General features: G+C 50.5%; 1 protein-coding gene across 1 annotated transcript in view; it reads left to right on the top strand.

Moving 5' to 3' along the window:
• LOC131208516 (uncharacterized) overlaps window positions 1–23614 on the top strand; it is a 57510-nt gene that overhangs the window by 9225 nt on the left and 24671 nt on the right. The window contains exons 2-8 of the mRNA XM_058201294.1: window positions 3235–3333; window positions 9670–10236; window positions 10999–11538; window positions 19237–19762; window positions 19856–19973; window positions 20035–20186; window positions 20271–20462. Of these exons, the coding sequence (XP_058057277.1) occupies window positions 3235–3333; window positions 9670–10236; window positions 10999–11538; window positions 19237–19762; window positions 19856–19973; window positions 20035–20186; window positions 20271–20462 (2194 nt within the window). The remainder of the gene's footprint in view (window positions 1–3234; window positions 3334–9669; window positions 10237–10998; window positions 11539–19236; window positions 19763–19855; window positions 19974–20034; window positions 20187–20270; window positions 20463–23614) is intronic.

Genomic DNA, 23614 nt, shown 5'->3' with positions numbered 1-23614 from the left:
ACGTCTTTGGGCACGACGTCTAGAAAGCAATTAATCGGGGATCCATCGGTGAAAAATCAATTCAGTGCATGATCCATGGACGAGCCACATCATGGTAGAGTGATTCAATTTAATTAATTCATTACTCGCTAAACTTGCAACTTCAGGTAATTTACATACTCTTGTTCCTGGCGACTGCGTAGAAAGTTTATTCCAACTGAAGGCTTCACTAGAGGGAATGGCTACAAACTTTTATCTCCAACTTTTTGGAAGCATCCCAATTCAATTGGGTGCCTGGCGTAGCCTGTTGCATCTATTAGTTGTCAATTTCTGCAGCGAAACCAAACGCCGTAGAAGATAAGGTAAATACACTAGAAGGATATTTTTTGCTTTATTTTGAGCATAGGTCTCTGCTGAATGCTTAATCTGCTTAATTGATTTAACTACGGGACTTGATTGATGGGGCCACGGTGCAAGGGACTACTTTTGGCGATGATCATCTCTCGTTTAAAGTGTAAAGTGTAGATCTATGAGGACATACTTTATCATAGCTTAGCCATCCTTATTGAGTCTTTATGAAGCACTAGTGTCGAAAACTAGTCTTAGTGCAATGGCCGAAACCGAAAGAAATGCCCCAGAGCCTGTCTGTAAGTATGCGTTTCCTAGCGTTCGCCTTGTTTCTCGTTTATTTTCTTCTAATAGTAATAGCCCATCCAATAGCCCTAGTCCATCCAATGCACGGTTTGATAGCGGATTTTCGAATGAAGTATTTTCAATTTTCAAACGTTCGTTCGTTTCGTTTCTCACTTCAATATTCTTCTTCCTCTGCATGCATTCTAGTTTCGATTCGAGCGAGACCAGCTTTCTTTCTCTCGCTCTCTCCCTCTCTGTCTGACTGCGGCTCCGTTCTCCCTCAGGACACACCACGCACAGACACCCTAGGTGCGCTGCAAATCGTTTTCGCAACCAATCATTTTCAAACCAATCGAAACCTGCAAATCATTCTCACTCGACACCGACACCAGCGCCGTCTTAAGGGCTCCATTAAATTGAGACGCTTTCCCCGAGCGTTCCGAAGGGTTTTCATTACACCCAAAGACGGCACCATTTTCTTACCACCATTTCATTACGGGGCACCTTTTTCGGGTTAATATCCGACCGAAACGATAAACATCCTTTGTCATCAGCATGTCGCCCAAGAATAAATAAGAAAAAAAAAACAATCGTCCCCATCTTGGCCATTAACTTGGCTCCCGACGACGACGACGACGACCCTCTTTGACACCGTGCGAAATTATGTCCTCGGCGACCCGGGCGCGAAAATCGATCCTTTATCGCCACCCCCCACCAACCGCCTAACGGAAAAGGATATTTGCACCATTTGTTCGGATCCTTTCGGCGACCACATCGACAAACCCGAAATAAAGCAATAATCGTGCGGTGGCTTGCTCTCCGGCTTGCTCCGGATGGTCCTGGCCGGCCGTCTGCCATTGCGACTGCACGTGCGCCGGACAGACACTTCTAATCGATCGGAAAAAGTCAAGATTGCTTAGCCGTCGTCGTCGTCGGATCAGTTACGGGTCAACACGTGCCGAAAGCTTCGAGCGTCTCATTAATATCTATTCTCGTGGTCCGGTGGTGCTAGAACTCCGCGATTTTTGAAGCTTTCCGTGGACCTTCTACCCTCTTTCTGTTTCTCTCTCTCTCTCTCTCCTTTCTTGGGAACTCTATTCCGAGTGTCCTTTTTCACCCTCCTAGACCCCGGTCTTAAACGTTGCGTAGCTCACAACGCAGACATTAGTTTAGGATATCTACTTCTCACTCCGTACTTCTAGTCTCTATCTCTCTCTCTCTTTCGATGTGCTCACATAAGTGCTCTGTCACGCGCGCACAGCCTCCTAGATGGAACCGGACCCAATGATCGGCCGATTATCTTCCTCGAGCCGCCGACAGCCGGTGTTTGATTGATTATTTCCATTGTTGCGAGGAGTGTTTTCGGTGTTTGATTGAAGTTCCGCTTTCACTGTGCTGCCTCGCTCTCTTCCATGCCTTTCATCAGCCTTTCTGTCTCTCCCTCTCTCCCTCTCTTTCTCTCTGTTGATGGATTCATTCCGTTTCATTGATAATGGCCGATTATTTTCCCTTCTCCTTTTTTCCTTCTTACCCAACCACCGCTATTGCATAACTTTAGGCGCTCGGTTCTGTTCGATGGCCCCGAAAACCGTCCCTTTCTTTGTGTGGCAAGAAAATCAAACATGATTCGGAAAACTCACTCAACCGGAAGCTCTACGGGTGACTCCCAAGCTTAGTGTTCTGCACGGACCAAGGTTTCGCTTTACTTTTGCGATCTCGGTTGTGTTTGTGTAACTTTTGTGACAATCACTTCGAGGACCTGGCCCCGGGGCCGTTCCGCCGCCGCCTAATTGCATTTCTATCGCTTTTAATTATCTTCCAAGAGGTGGTTCTGGCGGCAGAGAGAAGAGCAACAGCGAAAAAAAAACGAAAGGGAGCGAAATAAAAAGTGTCCGCGCGTCATAAGGAGTGAAAGCTTCTTTAGCGTTTTACGCCATTTTTGTGCCATCATCATTTTCCTGAATCCAAATTCTTTCGGCCACCGAATCGCTTACCGGCTTCTTGGCTTCTGCCCCGGCTTCGGAGGCTCGGTGATCGTCGGTGGGGTGGCAATAAAATGTGAAAAGTGTCCTGCCCCACACCACGAAGATTAGCGATAAGTGTGCGCGCTCCCGCCACCGGTATGTCAGTGGGCAAATAATTGCCACCCGACGGGGAAAAGTGGGAAAATTGAAAATTCCCGCCCGCCGATCCCCGAGCGGGTGACGCTCGACGTGAGATTTGGGAATGTTTTCTTCTTCTTTTTCACACCCCGTTTTTTCGCGCCGTTTTTCGCCCGAATCACCCCACGAATGGAGCCGGAAGCTCATTTCCGGTCGGTATCGAGTTGATTAGATTTACGGTCGCCATCGTTCTGGGTGACACCTTCGGCGGTCGATTTTGGTGGCTCGGGTTCGCCTTTTGTCTAGAAGTAATCGCTGCCCCGTTTTGCGCTTCGTATGTTCACCCTCCGGGAAGATGGGGGACTTTCCATATTTTGTGCCAATACGCCGCATCTGTAGTGACGTGTCTTCCTGTCTTCCCTTTCGGTGGCCGCAACATCGCGACAGACCGATCAATCATGCGCCAACCATACTCACACTGTGTTCTCATTGATTCTCTCTTCACACACTTCATTTACAGGAAGCTCTGGCTCAGCTTAGAGGTATGTCGTCCGGCATGGGTAGGATAGGTGAACCGATAGAAACGTTGCAGTCCAGAGCACGCGAATTGGAAAAGAAGGTCTGTGTTTACAACTGTTTATCCTATAATACTCCTGCCCACCCCCCGAAAAACTCAATCTCTCTCTAGCCTCCCTCTCATTACACCATCCGCTAACGCGAATCCACCAACACCGCAATCAGCACACGAACAGAAAGCGCTAGTACATAACCCAGACGAACCACTAGTCGTCAGTAGAACTCGGTAGTCATTGACTTGATCCGTTTTGATTGCTGTTTTGTGTTTATGTTGTCCAAATGGGACTCTACCTTACAACTAGAATAGTGACCGGAAGTCGTGAAAGTGTGATAGAACCGCGACTCTGTGTGTATGTGTGCCCGTGTGTGTTTTGGTAGATGTTAAACAACCTCATCCGTACCGATGATAAGAGTGTCACTCACTGGCATATCGAAGAAAATCGTAGGAAACGTCTCACGCACGTTTTCGACCCAGCGAAGCCTTCGACTGTCTGCAGTGTTTTCTCATTATTCTATCTACTCTACTATTGTTACTCGAATGCTTTTTTTTGTCTCTCAAATTTGCCTATTTTTTCCTTACTACTCACGTTCCTTTTTGTTCCTCTTTTTGATAGATACGATTCTAATTCCCAATTACGGTACCTTCGCATTTGTTCGCGTAACTTGGAATGTTCGCTCGGACGTTAATTTGCTTTTAATCAGCCGTCACTAATTTTTCGGTTTTCTGTTCTCCTTTTCGAATGTGATCCTTTACACAACCATTTACTAATCCATCCGAAGGGTTTTAAGTTGTTTCTTTATGCGAAATCATTCACCCATTCGCCCATCATAAGCCGGCGAGCGTAATTACGCTCGAATTAAGATGCTGTCAATCTCATCCCCGCCACCAGCATCCATCTGCTACCCATTCATCGTGCTTCTTCATCATCCCGCTTTAGTGTTAGTGTTAGAATTTGCCTGCAGCCGTTCGGAGTTTGGGGGCCGGCCAGCGCCGGCCCTATTAGTTCCACGGAGCAAGCTCGTTGTGGCTGCGTGTGCGTGCGTGTTCCATTTTGTTGTCCTTTCTTCACCTAGAGCAAGCTGCAAACAGCTCCCACCGAGTGTCCCATTCGGCGGGTGGTGTGCGCCCATTTTTTAAATGGCTTCTGACGACCGACTTCTGCATTCATGCAGAGTTTCCCGGGGTTTCCACCGGGCTCTCTCTCTCTGTCTCCTGCCCAACGTCAGCCGTAATAACCGTAAAAGCGAACGTGCCGTGCCGTGTGTCTGGTGTTTGTCTGGTTAGCTGTGGCCCACCTATTGGGCTCGCACCGAAGAAAAGCTGTCAACAGACCGTCGTGTAGGTCCGTCACTAACTAGCTCGACCATTTTCCCGACCACTGATTAGCAGCGCCGTGCGAGTTGATGGCCGCGTTCTCGTTACCTTGGGGGCCGCGGTGGAATCGAAACCGGATGGCTGGCCGACAGCATCGTCAACACCGTCGCCGCCGCCGCCGCCGCCACCGCCGGAACGACCTCGAAAACCGGTGAACCGAAGCCACCGCGCCGGTTCCGCTCCGTTGACGGCGTCGTTCATTTTTCATTACACAAAAATGACGAAGTAATTAGCGAGGACACTAATGGCGGGCGGCGTCGGGAACCCGGGATTGCCGCTCTCGCCCGGTGCTGGGGCCACGCCCGGTTGATCAGCAGCTTGTTATGCAATTAAAAGTGATAAATTGCAGACAAACCTCTGTGTGTGGTTGGGTTCCTTTCTCTTAAGGACTCTGCCGCTGATGGTGGTGGTGGTGGTGGCGAAGGATAAATGGTATATCTTTTGCATCGGTTACCACAGCCGCGGCCAGAGCCACCATTTGCTCCGCTTTCGCGCTCTCTCGTCAGCAGGGCGGATCAGCGGAGCGTGAAAACGGCCGTTGACGATGACAATCACCACCAGCGAGTGTCAGGTGAGCGAGTTGTGTCCTGCTCCATTATTCGCGCCGCGGCTCCCTGTGAAATGGGGCCACCGTGCCGAGCAGTTTTTAAATCAACGATCCGTTGCTTCGGTTTTAAGATGCTTGGGGATTACGTCACGCTTGAGTCGGCGACCGCAACTGGGTCTTTAATTGGCGCACGTCTTGACCCCAATGAAAGTGGTTGACGTGAGAAAGGCTGCGCTGAAAGAATTACAAATTGCGCTACGCTTCAGGCACCCCGCAGACCGACTAAATTCACCCAGTGGCGGCCCACTTTACGAACACAATAAAAACGTAGATATTTTTAATCAAACATCTTGGCACCGTTTTGGCATCTTTCGGCTTCGGTGCCGAAGTGTCCGGGCCATAATTTTGTTGGCGAATCCATTGTGGGCCAGCATTGCTGCCGCGGTCGGGCGGGTCTGACGAGCCTGTCCGTGTGTCGCCCATAATTTCCATAAACATATTTTTCGGTTCCCATCGAAAATGTGGGTTTTTCTCCATCGGTGGCCACCCAGTGCCCAGTGGAGTTGTGAAAATATAATATTTCTCACTTGCGGCCTCCGGCCCACCGATAACGGGTGTCCCGGCCCGGCCCGGCCCTGATCCAAAAGAATGCCTTGACGGCATTTCGTTTATCGGCAGTACAGGCGACGACAGTGGCCCCTTTTTCATGATCTCATGATTCGCCGAAAGCGGATTAAATATGTTGCCCGGCGTCGGGCGAGACACGGTGTCGGGCCCGGGCCGTCGGTAGCATCCCGCTCACGTTCGGTACCGGTTGGCGCCCTCCATTGCGTCAGCGGCAGACGGGACAAAAGTTGGGCCTCCGTGCACAGCATGCATTGTAGTCGCTTTTCCCGAACTCTGAATAACTGAATTATTTGAAGAAGAAAAAAAAAGGCCGATATGTTGGCCCGCTGAGCCCTTGCTATGGGCGACTACAGTTTCCGGCAGTTCTTCCCGGCAGCGCTTTTCAAGTGTGCGCAAAATAAAACCGTAGCGCATTCTTCCGGTGGAACTGTAAATAAAATCATGTGCGGAATTTGGGCTTTCTGGGTGAGGTAGACATTTTTCACTATTCGCAGTTCGCCCGCACCTAGCAGATGTTTATGTATTTTATTAAGACCCATCCGAGTGCTGGAAGTTGTCCAAGAAAACTTAAACATCAAGCAATAAACTACACACTGTATATAAAATCGTTGATTCCAACATTATTACTGAACAGCTTCTCTGTGGTTTCTATCAGTGAATGGTCATTCATAACGTACAGATGTAACATTCAGTAGTTGGGCGACCTGCGTGATGAACGTAACATTCGTGTCCTTGCCAACAAGTTTTCTCGGCTGACCAAAGTGTCAATTTCACACTTGTCAAGCCCTGAGGCCTGTCTCTGCTTTTAGCCGTCTCTCAAAGTATAGACAAAGCAGCCCATGAAATTGGTTTGAAATCATTGCTTGAAGACAACTGAGAAACAATCGTTGACTGGTGGTGAAACTTGATCGAAATGACGTTCGTTTTGACAGTTATCTTTTTGTGAATGGTACTTTCTAAAACCACTTCACGAAATAAGTTCACGAAAAGGCTCACTGGTACATAACATCTTGATCAAAACCGGACTACCATTGAGTCATTACCCGCAAGGGGTTCTTTGATACATTGTAAATCACGCCATGAAGCATCGGTTTTCCCGCAGGAAACCTCCTCAGCTGTCCAAGGCCAACTTATTACAAGCAACCGCCCAACGAACGAACATAGTAATGGGGAATTTCAGGGCTTGGATGGTGACCGCACGCCACGTCCAGGCATCCCGCGAACTCCATCAGCGCTGTACCTCGTCGATGTTGGGTCTAATGAGACAGTGACAATAAAAAAGAAACCAAACCCGGTAGCCATCGCCAAAACTGCTGTCCGACCGACCCGAGAGAGACACCATCTCTTCGCACCCTTGCAGCAAACTAATGACATAAAGTATCCTTCGAAATGGGATGTGTTTAACGGCATCGGACTCAGCCCCATTCCGATTGGAGCACTTTTCGTATGGTTTTTGCCCACTGGCTGCCCACTAAACTGGTAAAATGAAAGTTCTGCCAAGAAACTTGTCCGTAATGCCGATAGCGTCGGTTCTGTCGGCAAGAATTGACTCCACTGCTCTCGTCGTTGGTTGAATGTAAACGAATCAAATGTTGATCGTAACGATTCCTCGTACAGTTGGGGTGCTTCGTTGCAAAAATAATGTAAAGAAATTACATGCTACACATCAGGCTCGGAAAATGTCGATTAACTTGAAATGGTCGGCATAGTAGAATAGGAGGTGTGTTCAAAAAGTATCGTGACATTTGAATTTCCGCGGGCAACGTACATCCGATTTTTTGGTGGCGTTTGGTTGCTACATATGTCAGTTACTTATGGTGAAAAGTACGACTATTTTGACTAATCAGTCAATTTTTGACAGCTGCTTCGCTTGGACAAGATTTGGCTCATCGTCGATTTTTCTCTATACCAAAAAATGGATGGCAAAGAATCTTTATCAAATTTTGTGTGAGAAACGAAATTATGAGATCGGTCGTAATATAAATGTTGACTGTTACTTATGATGCAGCTTTAAAGACCAAAAGCACCGCTTATCGGTGGTTCCAAAAAAATTCGGAGGGCCTAGAAGACGTGCACGTCGAAAAGCCAAGTTTGGGAGAAAGTGAACCGTTTTGCTTACAGTTTGCTTCGTTTGCAAGGTCGTGGTGTATCATGAGTTGTTGCCAAAGGATAGAACAGTCAATAAAAAATACTTCCTGTAAGTTATACGCAATTTGCCCGAAGCAATCCGACACAAACGCTCGGATTTGTGGGAAACCCAAAATTGGCTGTTGCACTCCTGCTAACACATCGTGGTTTCTGCTTGAATTTTTGGCCCAAATATCACACTAATGATGCCAAACCTACCGCGTTATCCAGATCTGACTTGTGAAGTGAAGTGTGAATATTTCCTGTTTTTCCTGTTTCCAAAACTCAAATTACCGCTTCGTGGTCAATTATTTTTGAAGTAGACAAAAATCGACGATAAGCCAAAACACGTCCAAGCAAAACATCTGTCAAAAATTGAATGACTACTTAAAATGGCCGAACTTTTCACCGTAAGTCACTGACATGTGTAGCAACCAAACGCCACCAAAAGTTTAAAAATCTGATATACGTAGCCCACGGAAATTCAAACGTTGCGATACTTCTTGAACACACCTCGTACCGTATACAACATTACCCGGCATCAGCCGGTGCTAGAGACTAGAGTACTATCGCTCCATCTGAAACGTTACCAAACGTTGCCATCATCCTATCATCCGATCGTCTGCAAAGCTTTTCTAGTAGAACTTTCTCTATTTAGTCCGTGCGCTTCGGCTCTGTTCGTTATGCTACCCATTTGCTTTCGTTTGTAGTGACGTTGAGTGTGTATGAGTTTTTGCGATTAAATGTTTGTTTCACTGTTGTGTCACTCTACCGCTAAGCTACGCGACTGTTTGCCATTTCTTGGTCCCCAACGGTTCATCGCCGATTAGTCGTGGCTTTCTCGCTCCACTCCTTTCTACTATTCTAAATATCCTTTTTCGGTTCGGTAATGGTAATGTTGTGCCCGCTTCTGTTTACCCACTAATACTCGCAACCCTAGGCAGTGGCGTACTTGCTCGATCGTCCTTTCTTGCCCCCTGTGATCCACGTCTGATGCCTTGTTCATGCATCTCGCTCTCGCTGTTTCGTAGTTGCTATTTGTTTGTTTTTCTTCGCCAATATGCGCCACCCAGTGTTTAGTGTGTTCAACTACTACAGTCACCAAAACAAAACAGAAACAGCTCACATCATCCCACGGCCCCTAAAGGGGGGGGCCCCACAACGTGTAGCCCTCGTAAAACCGTAAAATGGCAAAGGCCTACGCGGCGGGTAAACAAAAACCGGAAGATAAATCCTCCCAACTCCCAACAAGCCCACACACACACCCGCACACACAAGCACAGGCCAGCGAAACCGGTGAAGCTTTTTAATCTAGTCAAAGTATGAAACAACGGCAACAGTAACTGTCCAATAGAGGGGCTCCAGTACGGTAGCGACTAGCAGAGAGTGTTGGAACAGCCAGCCCGATGCCACACAAACAACACACTGCCCGCACACCCTTCTTTTTTCCCCACCGACCGTACACAAACACACACATACACACCTCTCTTCCACGGTGGTCGAGCCTGGCCGAAAACCAACAACACCCCGAGAGAAGGCGACCGAGAGAAGCAAAAAATCAACTCCATGATTGTTTCCTATTTTTTCGGCCCCTCAAACCGCCCCAAAACCGAACGACCGACCGGCTGGCCGCCCGAATGAATCCTTGCCCCCCTGGCCTCACTTTGAAAACCGACCCACCCGAACCCCAACCGCTCACGCAGGCCGCCCTCGAGACGGTGCGGTGCGAGGAGCTGCAGCTGGAGCTGTCGGCCGCCCTCAAGTCCCGACCGGGCCGGGCCACGACCACCACCGTCCCGGGCAGCACGTCCACGAGCGCCATGCTCAGCTCGCTCGGGGCAACGACCGGCGGTGGCAGCGGCGGTGGCGTCGGCGGCAGCCTGGGTGTTGGCAGCTCCATCAACACCAACCACTCGTCCACCATCACGGCCACCGGTGGTGGTGGTGGTGGTGGTGTCGGCGGTGGCAGTAGCGTCGCCTACGGCAGCAGCACCGGCTACGGCCACAGCAACAGCAGCACCCTCGAGCGGTCACTAGCGGCCACGGGCTATGGGGCCGGCATGAGCACCGCTTCCGGGGGCGCCCTCGGCGGGCTCAGCACCAGCCTCGGGCTGAGCAGCGGCAGCGGAACCAGCAACACCGGCACCGGCGGCGGCGGTGGCGGCAGCACCGTCACCTGGGCGCCCACGCCCACCGGAGGACACCAGCAGGGCAGCGAGATTGATAGAATAATGGCAAAGATCGAACAGGCACGTTTATCCATTGCTAATGTATGTGTGTTAAACTAGAGACCTACTACTACTACTACTACCACCACTACTACTACTATCACCACTACCAACTGCATTCGTGCCATACCGTTTCGATTGAACTCGTTTTTCGTTCGTTTTCCTTGTTTCCTGTGTATTCTCGGCGCGCGTTTTGTTCGTGGCCCCCTGTTTTCGAATCGAATTTAACGCTTCCGTTAAGCTGTACCACAAACAACCGCCCGAGTTCCGGTGGGGCACGAGTTTTTCAAGAATTGATTTATTTCCGTTCATTTTTTTGTTTTTTGTCGGCTCGGTTCAGAGATGCACCAGGATTCAGTGGCCCTAGAGCATAGAGTATAGACAAAATAGCCTCGTGTCGATCCGATCCGTGTTTTGATCGTTCTTTCACTAGATTTTGTAGTTTAATTCCGAAGTTTGGTGCCGAAGGTTAGGTAACGGAGGCCCTTCTGTGTGTTTTTTTCAGCTTTTCAAGCTCGGGCTCAGCGATACTTATTGGTCCCCCGTAATCATAGACTAGCGATCGTAGAATAGGACCCCCGGGGAGGTTTTTGTTGTTCAACTTTTATATATTTAAAATCGTCAGTTTTCAACCTACCCTTTTTTGCTTGCCTTCTTTATCACGTTCACGTTCTTCGACAATTTACGCCACCGGTTTTCGGTTCGTCGCGTGGCACCGGAGCCACTACCGGAGGTCGGGGCGCCGGCGGACCCGGACGGACCGACTGATACCAACCGATCTCCTGTCCTGCTCGCTCGTTTTAGGACAATCGCATACTGGCGGAGCTCGAGCATCCGCGCACAACCGGGCCGATCATGTCGTCGGCCCTCGGGCCGGTCGGTCGGGCCAGCTCGGGGCTGCCGAGCGTGTCGAGCGTCGGGCTCGGGCTCAGCTCGCACCACACGCACCACCAGCCGCACCTGCACCAGGCGACCAGCCTCGCGTCGCAGATCACCACCTCCGCCATGCTCGGCGGCCTGTCCGGGCTGACCGGGGCCGGCACGATCGGCAGTGACGGGCGGGCGGCCATCAGCGCGGCGGCCATGGCGGCCGGCATCAGCTCGATTACGGGCGGCGTCGGGTCGCTCGGCGTCACCTCGAGCGCCTCGAGCCACGCACTCACCGACGGCCAGTACAGTGCCCTGACGTCGTCCACTGGCGGCAGCAGCGGCGTCGGCGGCGGCGGCGTCGGCAGCAGCTCGGCCTCCGCGAACCATCACCATCCCTACTCGACCAACGCCAACGTTTCACCACTGCCAAGCCGCGCGAACCCACTGAGCACCACTATGCCACCCCTCTGCCAGGTGTGCCTCACGATTATCTCGCCCCATCTCACCCCGTCCTATCCCGTCCAACCACACACTGCAGGAGCCACCAGGCGTCTCCATCCGGTTTACGGCCAACCAGGCGCCTCCATGCCAGTTAACCGGTGCCGGAAGAACGAGAGTAGTGTCCTTAGGAGAAGCACACCCCCATTATACATAACATACGTACACACACCGTAACACCCCGATTGGCCAATCCATTCCACCAAACCCCACGGGGACCTCGGGGCACGGTAGACAGTAAGCCACCGTTTTGGCCGTTGGAAGTTTCCTTTCCCCTTACGCTGCAAAGTATGTTGTTCCCCGGCGCAAGCGAGTAGATTAGCGTATCCTTCCTCCGTCCATCTCTAGTGTCCCGGCCCCAACTGTATTCGTTTGGCTGCATGCACCGTAGTTAATCATGGAACCCCCAAGAACCACCCAGAACAACCGTACCCGTAGTTTGTCCGTAGTAGGAACGATCGGTTAACCATCCCAGTCCATCTCTCTCTCTGGTTCACTCTCTCGCGCACTATCGGAGGTCCTAGCTCCAATCATCCAAGCGCTCGCTGAAGGATGGGCTTTGGTCTCACCATTTGCCCCGTGGGACCGGCACTGGCCGTCCGCGTCGCGTCTCCGTGGGTATCTTTTAGAATTATATTAAATTCGTTTATTGAAATTGGCTTCACGAGCGGCAAGTTAGGTTAACGTCAAAATGAAGCAGCTGCTTGTTTTGCTGCCCAGTCGACACCGACGGGCCCCATTCGATGTGGTCTCGGCGCGCGCACCGGACGCTCCATCTATTTTTGTGTTGCGGAGTTTGGAAAATTTCATTTACGCTCCCGCGGTGCCCAGGTTCGCGGAAACCACCACCGACTGGCCGCCGACCGACTGACTTCAATTACCGTTCACAGATCTAATGAAATTGATTATGCCGCGCGGGCCTAGGGGTCGCTGGGTTCGATGTCGGGGCTTGGAACGAAAAAACGTATTCCTTCTCTGCCCTCGGTAGCGAGGCAGTCCAAGCGGCGGCTGTGAACGAGGAAAGTTGGAACTATGAATTTTTAACTCACTTTCCCCATTCGTCTCAATTAGGGGCCACTTCCCTTTTCCGCACCGGGCCCCATCCCTGGGAGCCACCTCGTGGCGGAATTGAAACCACCGATCGATCGACCCTTTTCGGTTGCGACCCTTTTGCGGTGATTCCGTTGCCCTTTCGGAGCTCCCCGGCAGCTGGCCAGTTGCGTAAACATGTAAATCACTACCATCTTGACGCTAACGTTCAAGCCAGCCAACCAGGCAGCTGTCGAAACGGCTGGAGGTCGGGTCGGCCGCCGGAAGAAAGCAAACCGGGATAATCAACCGGGTAGTTCCGGCTTTAGATTCTTTGTTGGCATCGGAAATGATAAAAAAATGAAGCTTTTCCTCAAGTTTTCACCAAAATGAGGTACTTTTCTGCGGTCGAACAAATAACACAATAATAGGCACAGACACAGGGTGGACCATTAGAAATGGGAAAATTTGTTTTTCCTTCTTAGACCAAACAACTGGGCCGTATTTATTAGTGGAAATATTTGTTTTATAAAAAATACATCAAACAACTATTGTCATAAACAAACGCGTAACGCATAACGCTTTGCTTATGACGTTTGACAGCCACAGAAACATCGCCCCGGGAGCGCCGGGCGATGTTTAAAAGCGACAGAAACATCGCCATCGCAATCGAGAATAAAGAAAGTAAATTCCCATTCCAATTCCCGTAAATTGGAAAGGCCATTCCAAAAAGTAGGAAAAAATTGAATACGGTGCTAAAGCACTGTAAACAATTATTGTTTTGGGGTTAATTTGTAGACTAGGGGCCAAGGAAATAACACTCACAAATAAACAGTCTGGTGGCGTCTAATCGGATTTCGGTGACCAGTTAAAATTGCCATTTTTCAATATGAGTCGTCCTCGGGAATAAATTGATTGTTCATTGAGCAACTGTGGTACATGTGGTCTCATTGGAACCAGAAAGTGTCTATCAGCTCCCCATTGACGGTTACGGTAGCACCTGAATTGTCTTCAAAAAAAATGCGGCCAATGCGTCAATGATCATATCCACGCAAATACCCTGTGTAGTTTGGTAGTAAAGCCTGTGTAAAACGGTTTGCTATTATGAATGGAAGATTTCAATACACGTGATCAATATTTTTGCTTAGTTCGAATTAGCAGTTAACAGTTATCTTCACACTCATCAACAAGAGTGCTTAGGAGTAATTTAAGCAATAAAAGAAGGGTCAAACGTCAAACCTTACCCACATGGAAGGGTAGTATGACTCTACCAAGTGTAAGACGAAGCAGCACCGACAGCAACCAAAATTGATATAGATCGATAGGAAACAAAGTGATGTAACGCCGTGGCATCTTCGGTGCCACCAGTCCGAATAGTAAATCATATAGTTCAACGTTATCTGCTGCACTCGGAGCCCACGATGCACTCGTGTGTCGCGCAAACCATGATGCCACTGCAGGATGCACCCAGTTTTACGACACACAGCACCCCAGCCTCCCGATAGCCGTTGGCGCCAGCAGCGTTGTGCCGGGCGGACGATAAAAGTGTTGTTTGTTGCCGGTGCCCGACGTGTTGCAACCTTGGTGAGGTCTTGATTTATTTATTTTTCCACATCCTGCGACGGTCCTGTGATCGAGCTCGCTACGGCCCACAAGAGCCTGGGCGATCCGAAGTTTCCAAAAACATCATCTGCCTGCCCGGCGCCCACACGTCCGTCCGCTGTCGGAGTTACTTTGCTCGCCTGCGAAAACAGGATGCGACGTTCAGCGGCGGTGTCCAGCGGGTGAAGGGAACTCTCGACTTTCGAAGCGATCCTCGGGGAGAGCTTCAACCGTTTCGGGGAAGCCGGTCTGACCGACAGCTGTGGGCGGTCGTTTTGGAGGTTCCATCGAGACGCGGGGCGCATTCATATCGCAACGGATATCCATCCATGTCCGACACCGCAGTTGAGATGGGTTTTCGAAGAAAAATGATAAAACAAATCGAACACTCGACACCACTCGGGAGGCGCCCCCGAGGACGACGCCGAGACCATTCGGAGTCCCCATTCGGTGCCGGAGTTCACCAAATAATGCACATGTTATCGTGCACTGGCCAGCCCGGGCAACCCGAGCTCCGAGTCCACACGATGCTTGGAAAGCCATACAGCAAATGTGTGTAATTCCATAAATTTGGCATTTATTGTTTTCGGGCTGGCCGTTCGGTCCCGGGCCACCGATGTGCGCCAGGGAATGTTCGATCACGTAACCGGCGGGCGGCAATCTGCTCGATATTGCTCTCGGAATTGGCATCAGCAGCTCCACCATTCGGCCTTTCGGGCTGCGTGATCGGTATGGCTTGGGGAATCACGGCCACCGCAAGCCAACCGAAGCCGTGTATGGTTAACATTCGACACATTCGAGTGAAACTCGCCCGGGGACCGGCCAACACGTACGAAAAAGGGGTAAAGGTTTTCTGGTACATACTTAAGATGTTGTTTTAACACTAACGACAAGGCTGAAGGTGGTGGAGACACTGAAATGTTGACTTTTGACAGCCTGCCATTAATTAAAAGCAGACCGTAACAAAAATTAAATCCTTGATGGGTTTAGCCATTACGACCCAGTACAGGGGTCAATAAGTTCGAATTTTCTTCTAAAAATTGTTTTTCCTTCAAACGCTCCTATGATTAAATACTGTTTCGGATACAAATCGGCTGAAAAAGTAAAAAAGTAAACAAAGGAATAAAGAGCCAATATTAAATCGGGAGAGAATCGTGAAGAGATCAACGTCAACAAGATCGGAATCTCTCAGAATCGGTCGAAAAAGTTCGTGAAATCATTGCTATGAATGTAACTTTCACCGTAACGATGGCCTAAGGATGTTTACTGAAGAGTAAAAATATTTTTGGAAACATTTTATGTAAAGATTTGAGGAAAAGAAAAGCTTTCGCTCGCTTTGTTCCACATGCATTAACAAATGACCCTAAAGGGCACTTCTGTTAAACATGCAAAAGATATAATTAAAAGCGCCAAAAAGGGCATTCACAAGATTTGTCAGTATGTGACCATTTCCTATTCCTCTAAGCTCAAACAATTCGCTATTGGCCATTAAAGGATAATTTTTTAACGACATTCCAACGATTCAAGCGGCTGTTACACTCAAACCAAGCTAATTCAAGCTAAACCTACTCAAACATAAACGGGCGTAACTTTTAAATCTGTCATCCGATTTGCATACATTTGGATGCATTTGAATCAGGAGAATTTTCAAACTATGGTAGTAAGTAGTCGATGGCGCTGCATTTTGCATTGATGATCTCGCTAATTAAAAGAACTATTTACCAAACCCTTTTTTGTTTCATTTTACTTTTCATCTCCAAATAGCGTTCCAAATCTTTAGCACACCATCTTTTACACTTATTGACCCACCTGTTAAACGGTTTGTCTAATAACCAAACAAAACTGGCTGCTTTAAGGCCTCGTAATTAATTTTGGGTAATTGATACATTGCGCGTAAACCCTGCGCCCTTAATGGCGCAATTCATCTTCAAAGCACCACAGGGCGCCCTTGAGGCACTAAAATTAGGCCAAAGCCACACATAAAAACCCTCGTTTTATTATCGGCTCCCCCGTTTAAAACCTGCCAAAAAATCTCGGAACCTCCACCGGTAGCTTCCGCTCGATTTGAGACATCAAACAGTCGATAATTTTATTTCGTTGGACCGCCGCAAAACATGATGTGATCCTCGAGCCCGATGTGATCCCACGTCCAGGTTGAATCTGGCACCCGAAATTAGTGGGACGAGACCTCGGCTCGTTCGCTCGCTGGACGCACTGCCTTCTCGAGTGGCCATTTGCCTGATGCGTCTTTCTGCGGCACGGCTGAAACCAATTGGTTTTTCTTGTTGGTTTCCATTCACGACTTCACAGCTTTCGGCGTGATAGGCTTCGTCCCTGTTTGAGCGGCCTCTGTAGGGCCGATGAAATCATTCGAAACACGACGGCGACGCTCGTCTCGATAAATTGGCAAAGGACTCGCGGAGAAGAAGCAGAAAACGTCCAAAAAACTTCCGAATTCCGCATGACGCACCGCACAGCCGACGTCGTGTCGGTTGTGTCCGATTTTGTCGGGGTGCGTTTAACGCTCGAGAGAGAGAGCAAGGACGCGGCCCAAAACCCCGTTCGTTCGTGTCTGTGTGGATTCATAAAACGACGGTCCAGGAGGAGAGGGCGAGCGGGAAGAGAAAGGCGTAACAGAGGCGTAACCAAGGCTGCCTTGACTGGCTGGCGCAGTGCCTCGCGGACGTTGCTCGGAGCAGAACAGCGCACAAGTGTTGTCATCGCGGAAAGGGATCCTTTTTTTGCTCTTCATCCCTTTTCTGCTCCGTGTCCTGCCACGTGTCCGAACGGTGTTTCGTTGCCCTCCTTTGCGTGTGCCACCTGCTGACTTCAGGTCCCGGTCCCGTGAGCAACGTTTAATTAAGAATCAACGCTTCTGGCCATTTAGCTCGTGATACAAACGAGCTGCGGCTCGATTCGAATTCCTTTTCATCCTTGCCCCGCAAGAGAGTGTCCTCGCGCGCGCGCGCACCCGCTCCTGTGTGTACACGATGTAATCCACCGGAAAGCCTTCGCGTGGTTGCGGTGCGCAGGTGACCCACTGTGTGCCTGAGCTCGAGTGGTTCCGTCTGATAAACGGTTCGTAGCGCCAATCGCACTCGGCCCGCCGGCCGGCGGTGGTGCTGATGGAAGTCGTTAACTTGCGCCCGTCGTACGCTTGTGGCTTTCGTCACCGGCAAGCTACCTGCTACGGTGGAGACGTTGAATTAAATATTTGTTCACCGAATGTTTTCTCTCGCACGGTGCCGAAGCACACCCTAATGAGCCCGACGAAGCTGCGAAGCGTGCGAGACACTTTAACCGCGCGTGTGATACGCACCATTTGAAGAGAACTGTATATTGATGCGTTAAACTACTGATCGGAGTCAAGGATGTTTAGACTAGCATTTATGTTTGAAAATCAACTCTACTCCTTCACTTCACTGTGCGAGACATTTCAATTACGATCTGATGATTTGGATTAAAAAAAGGAAACTGAGTGACACTGAGTCAAGAATTAAAGTAGACGCGTGCTATGCAGTGTTCCATCGTCTTGCGGTTAAAATTGAGAGCGTATAACATCAAGGACAATGGCTAGGAGCCAATCTTAAATAAAAACGGCAAACTGAAACAACTCGAACAAGTCTAAAGATATCCAACATCCTTGAAAATGTCTAACCAATGATCGTCAATTAAATAAAGTCGTGGAAGCTATCGCATCGATTAACTCGGCAGATCATCGTCAGAGCTATGGCATCGCTCCAACTTTTATGTGCCCAAAATTTAAACTGACATTCAAATTAATGTACAATTGAACAAGATTCGATTATCGATTTTTTTCTCTAAACGCATTCGCAACCCCACCTGATGCTGCTAAGACTTCCGAGACTACCGATAGTCTCAATGGTTTACGCTGATAGTTCACGACCACACAAGGATTATGTTTGTTCAAATACCATTCATGTACGGTTATCTCAATGGTGCTCGGAAAAACTGCTCGAACGGTACAATTTTAGGCAGTGACATTTACGCCCGTGAACCTTTTAAGGTGTCGATGAAGAATTTTCTATTGCATTTCCATTTGTTAATCGTATTGCAACCGTTATTGTTCAATTTTGTAGCGTGTATTGAGCTAAAAACAAACATTTTGAAGCCAGTAACATCACTGGAAAAAAACAATTAAATATACGTTCGTGAGATAAAATTTAGATAACTAGTTTAAAGTAACCCATCAATCCGAGTGTTAGAGTATTGGGAACGTTACTTGGTAGCGACCGTCCATCTCTGGCCTGCCTGAGATGGGATCGATGAGTTATGACTTGAGTTTTTAGACGACACCTAATCCGAAAGAGGTGTCAGAGGGACGGATCAAAGCTGGCTGTCGCTTGCCATAGGACTGCGAGACTGCGAGGAAAACGCTCCACACTCCCAGGGAACTCACCCGTACGGTACGAGCACTCATTGAGTGCCGAATGGAGGCGCCTGGTTAGGCTCGGTTTGGTGATCGTCAGAGACTGTCGCCATCGTCGCCACTCCAGCCAACCATCCGCCTGTCTGCTGTGTGCCGGTTGGTCCGGCCTGGGTCCCCGAATTCCGGACTCCACACCGCACCGCGCCCGCTTCCCACTACCCCGGCCTGCCAGGGCTGTAGTTTATTTTCGTTCCACGTCAAACCGGGCGCACACATTTCCATATTCATGACGGATTTTCCGAACCACGGCGCCCGGCGCCGTTGCTCATTTGAATACGGGCCGGGCCAATATTGTCCGCGGTGTGGGGCCCGCCCTCCCCGTGTCCCTCGCACTCCACTCTTCACTCCGCCATCGCACAACCCATTCAATCATCTAGCAGGCCAGCCCCCCCCCCCGAGCCCGAGAAAGGGGGCCCTGCCAAGTGCTCAGGAGTGACACCCCCTTCCCACCCCACACACACGCCCGCACATGTTGTGTGTCACCGACATTCCCGACCAGCGAAGTGGCGGGAGGTGGCGGTGACCAAAACACTTTGGTTTGTTTGCTAAATTTTCTCGTCCTTTCTGTCGTCTTCTCCCGTCGTGTGGGGTAGAGCTCGACCATGCCCGTCCTGTCGCTACACAACACCCATTCGATACCGTCGGGCTCGGCCAGCTACACCCTCGGGCTGAGCGTGGCCCCGGTCGCCTCGTCCTACACCTTCCCGACGCACTCGGCGACGACCGGCGGGCTGGCGAGCGTGCTCGGCCCGTCCGGTGGCGTCTCCGGGGGCGTGTCGGGCCTGTCCGGGCTCGGCACCGGCCTGAACCTCACCTCGATCAGCCACCCGCTCACCAGCACGCTCGGCACAAACCTGGCCAACTACAACACGAGCGCGTCCTACTCGACCTACACCAACCCGCTGCTCGGGGGCGGCACCGGCGGCCTCAGCTCCAAGCTCAACATGAAGCCGCTCGACGAGCTCGACCTGCTGGCGCGGTACGGCCAGCGCGGCGGCACCCCCTGCTCGCCCATCCCGCCCGCCAACTGGGGCCTAGATAGCTATAGCGGCATCGACGGGGTCAACCCGGCCTTCATGCACACCCAGAACCGGTCGCTCATCGGCATGGAGCTAGACGGTAAGCGCCCCGGACCCTCAGACCCTGAGTCCTCGGAACCCGGACTAACCACATCGCTCGCGCTCTCTCTCTCTCTCTCTCACACACCGGCAGCGCGGTCCCACGGGTTAACCCTGAACGGTACCGGCGAGCCGCAGGTCGACATGCTGGACATCCCGGGCAAGGGCAGATGCTGCGTGTTCATTGCACGGTTCTCGTACGATCCGCCAGAGTAAGTACGGTGCCAGCGAGGCCACGGAGTCTCCTTCCTGACTGGTCTTCTTCTTGCGCAGTGTGGAAGGGTCGGAAGGTGAGTTGGCGCTGTGCGCCGGCGATTACCTGCTGGTCTGGGGCAACGGGGAACCCCAGGGAGGCTACTTCGACGCGGAGCTGCTGGACGGCAGACGGGGTCTGGTGCCCGCATCGTTCGTGCAGCGACTCGTCGGTAAGTGTCGGCCAGGACCCCAGGCACCAGGGTCCTGTTCCGTATCGGTCCTAATGGCGCTCCCTTTTTCGGACGGATCTGCAGGGGATGACCTGTTGGAGTTCCACCAGGCGGTAGTGTCGACGCTGCGCGATGCCGACGACGCCCCGATCCCGCTCGACCCGGCCCCGCGGCCGTCGAGCAACCCGCTCATACCGCACACATCCGAGGACCTGGCACGGATCAGCGAAACCCACACCGACCTCGGTCAGGACCTGGACGACGAGGCCGACACAGGTAAGCCTGCCCGTTGCGATGTCTTCCGCCCTCTACGCTTCCTCCTTCCCACTCGACTGCTCTCTCTCTTCCCCGCTCTTCTCTCTCTCTCTCTGTCTCCCTATCTGAGTCTGCCGTTCACCTTTCTGCCTACTTCATGTGTAGCTCACCAAACCGTAGTTCCTTGAAAGCAGACTTAGCTTCCCCATCTAGCTGTACTCTGTGTTTTAGCTCTGTGTGCGATGAAAATTGTAGCAAAAGCGCTCGACCCTCGTTGTGGGCCGTGTCTTCAAAGTCATACACGTAGCCCGGCTCCAGGAACAGACACAGCCCGCCCCCCCCCCTCCCCCTCCCCCCTCAGACTCACTCAGAGACCCATAAGTCCAGGACACTCTCTCGGACCGGGTGCGGAGGTCCCTAATCCCGAGAAAGGCAGAGCGGAAACATGTCGTCGACATTATGCGCAAGAATTTCAAGGATCCCGTGGCAAAAGGCATTCCACCGCGGCAGCGTTCGACCTCGTGACTGAATTCCTTGCCCGGGCGCCCTGGCGCTCTGTGGTATTTTTTTCTGCCGTGGCCAAATTTTGGCAACGCCGAACACTGAAGACGTCCGCCCCATTGTCAGAATTGTGATAACCTTCCCGAGACCCGGTCCCCGGACTACGTGGGCAAATATGCAGTGTCGATAGAACAAATTGTCAGACCGGTGGTATGGGAACTTCACTTAAAACATTCTTCGGGGCTCTGGTGGGACGGTTTCGCTTTGAGTTCCCGGTCGTTGCTGTTTGTCTTTTTACTGCACGACACAACAACAAGAACTCGGGCAATGCCAAGAGTCCTGTCTGGGGTGGGGAGGATTATTCAGATTCACACGTACTTTCCCCAGCTTCGTTTGCAATGTGTTTGACATTGAGGCGGCCCCGGGAGCCCGATAAAACCCCGATCCAAGTCGTGGGCGAAGTAATGCTCCTCGGAGCGTCGGAGCGAGCGAGCTCCGGGTCCGGGTGTGACCCTGAACCTGCCCACAGGAGCTTGTTACGCGTCGGTGCCGGAAGCGTTATGCAATAAATCAATATCCAGGTCAGTAAGTTATGCGGATACCCCAACCCGTCGTCAGTGTCCGGAATGGTGCCGCTCCGGGACTCAACTTTATCGACACGGTTTTCCCTGGCCCAAGCGGCTTCGGTCGCGGGTTTGGGTGGCACTAAAGTAAATAGCTTCCGAGATTATGATGCTTGGCATAAAACGATTTCAGCACCCACGAGATAAATACGCCAACGACGGCGCGCGGCCTGCGATATGGTGCCGCGAATATTAACTATTAATTTTAATGAAACGTCCTCTCGAGCGCCGGAAGCAGCCTTGGAAATGCGATCACGCCTTTCGCTCGACGGCCTTCCTTGAGGACGGCCCAGGTTCAAAATGTCGTGCTTAGTTTGCCGTTGCGGTAGCACCTTCATCAACCCGGGCCCGGGAATGGCTTCATTTAAGGAACCCCATTGGCGCCTTCATAGTCGTTCACGGACCACGGACGGCACGGGCACGCGCTCCAACACCTGATAAGCACCGTTTGGCAAACTTGTCGCTTGGTGGCTTGGAAGGATACTCACACACGACACTCCAGTTGGAAGGTCACTTCCGCGAAGTTCCTGGTAACTCGTCAGCGGCGTCATTAAGCTCGTGTTTTCCCCCCGGGCAAGCGGGGTGGTAGCGCAATGCAGTGTGCCCTCAAAGTTTGGTCGCATGTTAGGACCTCATTTGGTACCCCGGCTCCACCGCGGCATGCAACCCCGTGCAGTTGGTGGACCGATCTCGCCCTATTGCAATTACAACTCAACTGTTGCCTTGGGTCAAAGCGCCTGAACGCCCTTTTTAAATCGTTTGATTCGAAAACAAGTTATTATGTCACCATCATACGTTTGCGATCGATGCATTTACGTGGTACGTTCAAAATGTATCCGTAATTTTGTGTTGCTCAGCTTCATCGTTCGATGCCGTTTTTATCTCCCTAATTGTAGCGTAGCGCCGTCCATAAAAAAATCCCTGGTGGTCAGATCCGGCGAAATACAGTGGCTGTGGCAATATTAATGTGTTGTTGTTGGCCAAAAATTAACGCACAAGAAACAATGCGGATTGCTTGGCGAATAACTTACAGCTAGTATTCTTTATTGATTGTTCTACCCTGTGGCAAAAACTCATGATGCCAACTCACGCCTCTGCAAATGAAGAAAACTGTAAGCAAAACCTTCACATTCGATCGAGGTTAAAGGTTAATTCATGGCATTTTTTATGGAAAACAATGTTGGTCAAATGTTCACCATGATTGGCTTGGCAGTAGCTCATTTGATCGATCTACTTTTGAGTACTAACATAAATATCGATTGTGTTTGTCGCTGTATGGCACGTAACGTAGTCTTGTTGAAACCAAATGCAATCCAAGTTCTCAGTTTCAATTTCGCCGAAGAACCAATCAGCCAAAATGCGCACCAATCAGTCACACGTTGTGGGTGCATTGGCTTCTCTTGCACGATGTGTGGGTTTTTCGAACCACAATATTGACTATTAAAAATTAGCCACCGAAGGGGAAATGAGCTTCAATGCGGGTATGCTTTTGACGAATGAGTTGACGACTGACCACTTTGGAAATAAATTTTTCGTATTTCCCAATTTTCCACAACCAAAATACCAAAACAAAATTTTATGCATAAATGTAATGAATTAACCTTTCAAATAAAAGTTCAAACATCGAAAAATATTCACCCGTTTTTTCTACAACCGAATGAAAAAAATGCACGCATGTTTGACCACCCTGTATTGGAATGAGTCAGCTTTGCTTTCCACGTCATAACCTTAAACCGATTATTCGTCACCAGTCGAGGCCCTTCTGAAGCAAATTTGGGTCGTCGCGCACAGAGACCAACAGCTCCTGAGCAATGTTAATGCGATGCTGTTTTTGGTCGAATTCAGTCGAAAGTCGAAAATGAGGAAACTCAAAATTACCGATACTTTTCGAACCAACCACGGATTAATAGCGCTCTGTGTTCCATCCGGGGAACTTTGCAACAAGCGTACTGGAACCGTGTTTGCTCTGGGACGTTGTAACAAGTTGTAACAAGTTGTAGCAACAAAAGCCCACGAAGCGCCAACAACAGGAACTTTGGCGCACGCGTT

This window comes from Anopheles bellator, chromosome 2 (genome assembly GCF_943735745.2).
Source record: "Anopheles bellator chromosome 2, idAnoBellAS_SP24_06.2, whole genome shotgun sequence".
NCBI classification, from domain to species: Eukaryota; Metazoa; Arthropoda; class Insecta; order Diptera; family Culicidae; genus Anopheles; species Anopheles bellator.
The sequence above is the reverse complement of the archived record's forward strand: the minus strand, read 5'-3'. Positions and strand labels throughout refer to the sequence as shown.